An 8,288-nucleotide genomic window follows, 5' to 3' on the forward strand; every position below is an offset into this window, starting at 1 on the left:
ACGACCATACAATCGACACAAAATGGATTTCCGTTCCACTCCATGTGTCTTTCTCGGCTATAGCCCATTACATCATGGGTATCGGTGTTTGGATCTAGACACCGAACGCGTGTACATTGCGCGTCACGTTCGTTTCAATGAAACCCATTTTCCTTTTCAACCTAAAATCCCTCGACCTACCACTGAGCCTACCCCTCCCTACTACTCCACCTTCCCTGACATACCTGGCACAATCCCCATGGCTGAAACAACCCCCACGGCCACCCCAACCCCCATAGCCACAACCACACCCACAGTCGCTACTGCCCCCACGGTTACCCCAATTGAACCCGTGTCTTCACCCATCTCCCAACCTCCATCTCCTCCACCCCGCCCTCGTCCATCCAACCTTCGCCAAAATCCAAAACCAACAACCCGCTATGATCCTTCATCCTACCACACTTCTACTCATCCTTCTGAACCTTTGGAACCGTCCTCTTTTGCTGTTGCCAACAGATCTCCGAAGTGGCGTCAAGCCATGGCTGAAGAGTTTGATGCTCTTGTTAAAAATGGAACATGGTCTCTTGTGCCTCAGGTTCCCAATACTAATATTATTGATTCAAAGTGGGTTTATAGAATTAAAAAGGATGCAAATGGGCAGGTTACTAGGTACAAAGCACGTCTTGTTGCAAAGGGATTCAATCAAAAACCAGGTATCGATTATCAAGAAACATTTAGCCCGGTTGTCAAGGCTACTACTATTCGGGTACTTTTGTCTCTTGCAGTTACAAATCAATGGCCACTTCGACAGTTGGACGTTCAAAATGCCTTTCTCCATGGTGATTTAAAAGAAACTGTCTATCTTCGCCAACCACAGGGTTTTGTTGATACATCCAGACCTGATCATGTATGTTTACTACACTAGTCACTATATGGTCTCAAACAGGCACCGCGAGCATGGTTTGAACGCTTTTCTACCACGTTATATCATCTCGGTTTTATTGGCTCTAAAACTGACCCATCTTTATTTATCCTCAAGAAACCGGGTACCTTGGTGTATGTTCTTGTTTATGTGGACGATATTATTGTTACAGGAAATAATCCAGCAGCCGTTACCGACATCATCAGCAAGTTGGGAACTGCGTTTGCAGTTAAAGACCTTGGCACTTTGCATTATTTTTTGGGAATTGAAATTATACCTACCGGCAAGAATCTCATTCTTTCTCAGCGAAAGTATATTTGTGATTTAATCACCACAACAGGTTTAGCTGAATGCAAACCTGTTCCATCTCCTATGAGTAGCTCGCAATCCTTGGCTATTGCTGACAGCCCTTTGCTTGTTGATCCTACCAAATATCGCCAAACTGTCGGTGCTCTTCAATATGCCACTCTTTCCCGACCCGACATAACCTTTGCGGTCAATAAAGTGTGTCAGTTCATGCACTCTCCCACAGAAAATCACTGGTCAGCTGTCAAAAGAATCTTACGATATCTTCAAGGTACATCTAACTACGGTCTTTTCATTCGCCAGAACTCTGGTTCTACTCTTCAGGCATTTACTGCATTTACTGATGTCAACTGGCAAACTACCTTGCAAGCTTATTCTGATGCTGACTGGGCCGGCTGTCCTGATGACCGTCGGTCCACGGGGGGATTTGCCATCTACCTAGGTTCCAATCTTATCTCGTGGAATGCTCGCAAACAAAGAACGGTCTCACGATCTTCAACCGAATCAGAGTATAAAGCACTGGCTGACACAGTTGCAGAAATAACTTGGCTACAAGCTCTCTTAAATGAACTTGGTGTTATCTCCAAAGTCTCACCTACACTTTGGTGTGATAATCTAGGTGCAACATATCTCTCTGCCAATCCTGTTTTTCATGCCCGCACTAAACATGTTGAAGTCGATTATCACTTTGTTCGTGAACAAGTTACCCAAGGGAAATTGGCAGTCCGGTTTATCTCTACACATGATCAGATTGCAGATATTTTTACAAAGCCTCTGCCATCCCAAAGGTTCCTGCTGTTAAGGTCCAAGTTGCAGGTCGTTCCCCGCCCTCAACTTGCGGGGGGATGTTAGACAATATATTTTAGATAGTATTTTTATATTTACTATTCTTAAGGGTATCTAAGTGTAATATCTTTTCCTATATATAGGACATCTTGTAATTGTTTTTACGTAACAATAACAAACATTATTATGTGTTATTAGGGAAAATTGATGTAAATTTGTACAGTTGGTTTGTGTTGCCTTGGCCACCCGTTGTTTCCGGGCTGATCGGTTTTTAATGAAGTTTTTCTTTATAAAAAAAAAAAAAACTACCTTAACAAACCAATCACATGAACAAAAATATATAGATTTAAACGAAAAACGAATACTGACTTTCAAATTCCACCCCCATAGACTAAATGAAGATTAACAATAAACTAATCATACCGCTGGCTTTTTACACATGTATTTTTTTCTTTTAAAAAAAAGGAGAGTAGGGGTCATGACAAAGAATCTGGCTGGTTGTCAAGATGTCTTCTTGACTTATTCGTTACTTCCTAAACAAAGCCGCCGAAACAAAACCCTTTGTCCTTCACCCAAACATCATCTGTATTTACAACAGTACAAATCTCATCTGTAATCTCATCACTTCCCTTATTTTTAATCACAAGAAAAACCCACACAGAAACCAGATTCTCCATCATTTCAAACTTTTAAATCTTGAACAAATGTTCAATATACCCACCAGGTTGTCGAACTATATCTATATAATAGAATACATTAAGGGAATAATGGCGTATTATACACTCCAAACTTCTACTTCAATGATTTGAATTATTATTATCTTTTTTCTTGCCAGAAAGATAATCCAGATATATCAAGTGGGTTGGTTTAAATAAGTTTGGGGTGGCGTTTGAGCTTGCAAGATTCGGATTCAGGTCGGGTTTTGATGTGGGTTTTTTGAGATCTGAAGATACAGAAGAAACCTGCAACTTCAATGGAACCTCCAAGAGGGTTTTGGAAATCTTTAGGGCAGTTCTTTCTTTTCTTGCCTTATTTTGTTGGTCTTCTGCTTCTTGGCTTCATTAAAGGTTAAATCTTTTTTTGATTCTTTTTTAATTTGTGTTGTAATTTGCTGAAATTGATGTATTAAATGCTAATTTTAGTTGGTTTTTGGCTAATTTGTTTTATTGATGTGTTATTTGGGTTTTTTTTTTTTTTTTTTTTTTTTGGTAAAATTCAATTGAAATGAGAACTAAATTAACTGCAATTACATTTCTTGAATGATAAGGAATGTTGTAAAAATTGAATCTTTGATTTCAGGAATCATTTTTGCTCCAATTATATGTGTTATTATGACAATTGGGAACTCTGCTGTTGCAATAGCCCTTTGGCCAGCACATGTTGTATGGTCTTACTTTTGTATATTGAGGTACTATACTTCTTGAATTATTTATTTTTATAATTTTTGTTTGTGTTGATAAAGTTTATGTATCATATTTCCTTTACTGGCAGTGCTAAACGATTAGGGCCCGTGATGAAAGTGGTTGTATGCCTGTTGTTTACGCCAGTCTTAGCTTCTTGGCCTGTTGCAGTTGTCGTGGGTAGCATTCTTGGTGGCTTAGCTTACGGTTTCCTTGGGCCGATGTTTGGGACTTTTAAAGCCGTCGAAGAAGGGAAAACCGATCAGTTTATCCATTGTATTATAGTAAGCAAACTACAAACTACAATTAGTTACATATGTTGTTTCTGTTTTTCGTTTGTTTGACGCTTTGTTCAATTGTGCTTGTAAGGATGGAACTTGGGACACTGTCCAATGGAGCTGTACATTTGTCCGTGACTTAAAAGACGTGAGCTTATATTCATACTTCTCAGTGATGAAGGAGCTCAAAGAAGGCCAGCCAGAGGGTAAACTTGAGATTAGGTTTGATATTATTTCATTCTTTAAAACTATATATTATATTGGCTGTGCGTTTAAAATTTTAAATAGCAGTTTGTTTGTCGGTTAATATAATAATTCGTATTTACAGGGTAGTTTATCTTCCTATGGCCTTTTTTCTGGGGTTACTCGGACTACTGGTTGACTTTCCGGTGATCACATTGATAGCCATACTGAAAAGTCCATACATGTTGTTCAAAGGGTGGCACCGTCTGTTTCAAGATTGCGTGGGTCGAGAAGGCCCATTCTTGGAGACCATTTGCGTTCCGTTTGCAGGTCTAGCCATCTTGCTATGGCCATTGGCTGTAGCTGGAGCCTTGTTAGGTTCCATGGTCTCTGGTATTGCCCTCGGTTTATACGCAGCCGTGATCGTCTATCAGGTCTCTATTACAATCTTCTTATCAAGTATCGACCTCAAAAGTAAATTAAAATTGCACCTTTTTCATCTTTCTTGAGGTAATTTCTAACTTTGAGTTTGTGGAAACAGGAGTCGTCTTTCTATCTGGGGCTTTGCTATATCGTAGCTGCATTATCGATATTTGATGAATATAGCAATGATGTTCTTGACATGCCTGAAGGATCTTGCTTTCCCAAGTAATAATTTCTGCATTTTTTTTTTGCGATGAACTTGTAAAATGAATTGGCTAATATTTTCGTTTTAACAGGCCTAAATATAGACGTAACTCCGGATTGTCTGCTTCAAGTTCTTTCTCAAGGAGGGGTTCCTTAAGACACGCACCTTCACGGTCTGGATCAGTGCGGGCCCCCATGATCGAATTGAAGCCATTGGAGGTTTGCTCCTACTATAACTTTTGACTCTGTTAAATTTAAGATGGTGTTTTGCATTGCTTTGCATTTTGAAAGTGACACGGAACGGAAGCAATAAAGGGGCTAGACACGTTCTAGCAAACGTTTAGGGAAAACCCAATGAAAGTAAATTTATTATAATATCAAAGTTGTCCTAAACAATACAAATGGGCAGGGCTGGCCCAATGGGCTTCAGACCCTAGACACAGGCCTAGGGCCACTCAAATTGAAAGGCCTCCAAATTTGTGATAGGTTTTTCTATACTAGGCCCACTATATATTAACTTCTATTAAAAACTTTAATTCTTTTCCAAATGCATATATTGCTTATAGAATTGTGTTAACCATTCTTGTAACCGTTGCTACCGCAAAACGTAGCTTTTCCAAATTAAAACTAATAAAAATTACTTAAGATCTACTATGTCAGAAGAAAGATTAAATGGTTTAGCTATTATGTCAATCGAAAAAGATTTTTTAGAGGAACTTGATTATGATGATTTCATCAAACAATTTGCCTCAATTAAAGCTAAAAAAATAAACTTTATTTAAACATATACTATATCCATAAAAATAACATATAACTTTCAAAAAAAAATTAACTACGCCATTTATAAACTTTTTAGTTTATAATGGCCGGTCCCAAGCCCGGGTAAAGGAGGGTTTTGTTATTAAATATCTTGAAAATGATAATTTTGCGAAAAGGCCTCCATTTCGTAGTTTGCTTAGGGCCTCCGAAAACTTAGGAACGGCACTGCAAATGGGCCATTATTACAGGTTAGTCTACTAGCCTACACATTAAAATCAGTCAAAGTAACCGACATAATAACTAGAGACATAATTCAAAGGGCATCCATTGCAATCCGGGACAAACATAAAGGACGAAAAGTGTAATTTTTGTCAACATAACCAACATCTAGACTTGATTAAAATAAAAATCAACAATATAAAATAAAAACTTGATTATTAAAAAATTTGTATGATGATTATTTTGTGAGTATACAGTTTCAAAATTTGAGAAATCGGTCCCTCCAAAAGTGATTATGTTATTGAACATTTATAATCAGCTGTAACAAAATGAGTTGCAAGAGATGAGTGTTTGGATCGCTTTTTATATGAAGTTCTAGTAATTGTTTGATTCTTTGATTACATGATTCAGGTTTTTCAAGTCGCAATAATCTTTTTCAAAGCACACATCCAAACACCCCCGAATTTTTTTTATTATTATTTTTTAAATAATTCACTTGATATACCACATGTGTAGTTGCTTGACACCTTTTTCCAAGAATGCCGTCGACAAGGTGAATTCTTGGTTTTGGAAGGATTATTAACCGTAAAAGAGATTGAAGATCCACAGTCCGTTAGTCTACCTGCTTATTGTAACTACCAATCCGTTCTACGCTCAGCAAAAGCTGGTATTCCTGGTTTATTAATGTGTAAGCGTACCAAACTTCGTTATTCTTTATATTCTAAATCACTTTCTTAACAAAAAAAGATTCATTTTTAGAAATAATTTTGCTTATTTCTTCACCAGCGGAAAATGGTACAGAGATAACTAGTGCAAACAGACCCAAAGATACATTTTTCGATTGGTTTTTGAACCCGCTTTTGGTCATTAAAGACCAAATCAAAGCATCAAACCTCACAGATTCTGAAGAACTCTATTTGGGCAAGCTAATTTTGTATAGTGGTAATCCCCAAAAGTTGAAAAATACCAACCTTGGCCCGCCACCCGAGTCGGAGCTTAGACGGGCTGAACTTGAAGCGTTAGCAAGAAGGTAAATTTTTGGGTCCTGTCAAAACGGGGTTAATATGGGTTGGGTTGACCCGTCAACATATATATATATTTTTTTTGAATTTTTGTAAAATAATAAACTAAATGTTGGTGGTTGGTGTATGAAGACTTCATGGGATCACGAAGTCGATATCAAGGTTTCCAACATACAGAAGAAGATTTCAGGAAATCATGAAGGCGATATCCGAAGAACTTGATAAGAGAGACGGTAGTTACAGAGGACCGCAAGTTGTTCCCAGATCGAAAAGCACTTTTGGTAGGCTTTTCAGCTCGCAAAAATCGTTTAAAAGTAAAACGAGTACGAGTAATCAAGGGGTTAGGCAACAAGAAGATGTAAGAGATGTGGAAATTGTGTAATTAGATTCTGAATGTAACTTGTATGAATTTACATCTGAACCCTAAAGGGGCGATTCAAGATTCTTTTTGTACTTGCATTTTGTGACCTGTAATTGATGGTGAAAATATTCTGCATGCTTTGTCTGTTGTTTTTTATATTTCACAATCATTCCAAGATTCTTTTTGTACTTGTATAAAGTGATACAGAAACAAATAGACAAGTAACATAAGAGTGTGAATTTCGATTATACGTAGTGAAAACATGATACGAATCTAACAAAATATTCTTAGGTTGGGTTTAGTCCAAACGGGTTGGGGTGAGTTTTGGGTCAAACTTGTGGACACATTTAGCTAAACTGGTTGGCGTGTTCACTGGGTGACTTGCTTATCTTTACAAATTTTTAGAATAATACATGTTTGGGTATTTTATGGCAAAATTTAAAAGAGATAAGAACTAAAATCGTAGTTTAAACACAATTATTTAGTATACGTCCTTTTTTTTGTTCTAAATTTGTAACTTAGAGTACTAATATGCAAATATATATACAGGGTTAACGGCACGTATTTCTGTCAAACCGCAAAAACTTATATCATGTTCGGATTCATGTACCTGAAAATGATTTTCAAGTTTGAGCCGTGTTCGATTCACCTCACCAACCCGTGAAGAACATGACCCGTTTAACAAAAAAAAATTGACTTGATTTTCTACAAATCAGAAGAATTCGTTTTGTATGACACTAGTTGATGCCCCGCTCGCGTTGCGGGGCGATGAACAAATAATTCTTAATCAATTAAAAAAACACTACTGTAATTTTGCTATGAAAAAAACTAAAACGATGATAAGACCGCAATTTTGAGCTCAGGGCAAAACTGTAATTTTTCAGAACTAATGAGCGAGTGTTAGGCAGCTCCTTGAGACGGAAAAAAATTAAATCGAGTCAACTAATTAAAAAAAAACTTTTATAGTTTTGCTAGAAAAACTAAAACGACGGGGAAAACGTAACTTTGAACTGAGGGCGAAATCATAATTTTATTTCAAGTGATAAAATCGTAAATTAAATGGACCAATGGGGGAGTGCCAGGCAGCTGCCGGCATGACTATAATTTTACACTGGAGGCAAAATTGTAATTTAACCAGGAAAACAAACAAAAACGATGGAGAAAGTGTAAATTTAAGTTGAGGGCAAAAACGTAACTTGGCAGTGAGAGGAAAAAACTAATGGCAAAACTGTAAATTTAAACAGGGTAAAATCGTAATTTTGAACCGAGGGCAAAATTGAAATTTTTAGCTGGGAACAAAAACGTAAATTTATTTTTAAGTGGGGGTAAAAACATAATTTTGAACAGATGGCAAAATCGTTATTTTAAGGAAAAAACATAATGGCAAAACTGTAAATTTAAACGGGGCAAAATCGTAATTTTGAACTGAGGGCAAAATTGAAATTT

General features: G+C 37.2%; 1 protein-coding gene across 2 annotated transcripts; it reads left to right on the plus strand.

The window, feature by feature from the left end:
* Nucleotides 1-2,494: 2,494 nt before the first annotated feature.
* LOC110878404 (uncharacterized membrane protein At3g27390) lies at nucleotides 2,495-7,000 on the plus strand. Of its 2 annotated transcripts, XM_022126698.2 has the most exons (11): nucleotides 2,511-2,717; nucleotides 2,829-3,060; nucleotides 3,293-3,401; nucleotides 3,485-3,677; nucleotides 3,763-3,893; nucleotides 4,000-4,288; nucleotides 4,396-4,502; nucleotides 4,574-4,700; nucleotides 5,976-6,147; nucleotides 6,246-6,489; nucleotides 6,614-7,000. In XM_022126698.2, the coding sequence occupies exons 2-11, from the start codon at nucleotides 2,967-2,969 to the stop codon at nucleotides 6,861-6,863; spliced, it is 1,716 nt and encodes a 571-aa protein (XP_021982390.1). In that variant the 5' UTR covers nucleotides 2,511-2,717; nucleotides 2,829-2,966; the 3' UTR covers nucleotides 6,864-7,000. The 2 variants fall into 2 exon arrangements, with proteins under 2 accessions (XP_035833430.1, XP_021982390.1); XM_035977537.1 differs by having other exon boundaries at nucleotides 2,495-3,060.
* Nucleotides 7,001-8,288: the final 1,288 nt, after the last annotated feature.

This window comes from Helianthus annuus, chromosome 9, assembly GCF_002127325.2.
Source record: "Helianthus annuus cultivar XRQ/B chromosome 9, HanXRQr2.0-SUNRISE, whole genome shotgun sequence".
Taxonomy (NCBI): domain Eukaryota; kingdom Viridiplantae; phylum Streptophyta; class Magnoliopsida; order Asterales; family Asteraceae; genus Helianthus; species Helianthus annuus.

Excerpts from the sequence above, each read along its gene's own strand:
- LOC110878404 (XM_035977537.1), top strand. The coding sequence starts at position 2,967 with ATGGAACCTCCAAGAGGGTTTTGGAAATCTTTAGGGCAGTTCTTTCTT. Across the intron at positions 3,402-3,484 it reads TCTTACTTTTGTATATTGAG|TGCTAAACGATTAGGGCCCG; the intron begins GTACTATACTTC and ends CTTTACTGGCAG. Across the intron at positions 3,894-3,999 it reads GAGGGTAAACTTGAGATTAG|GGTAGTTTATCTTCCTATGG; the intron begins GTTTGATATTAT and ends TCGTATTTACAG.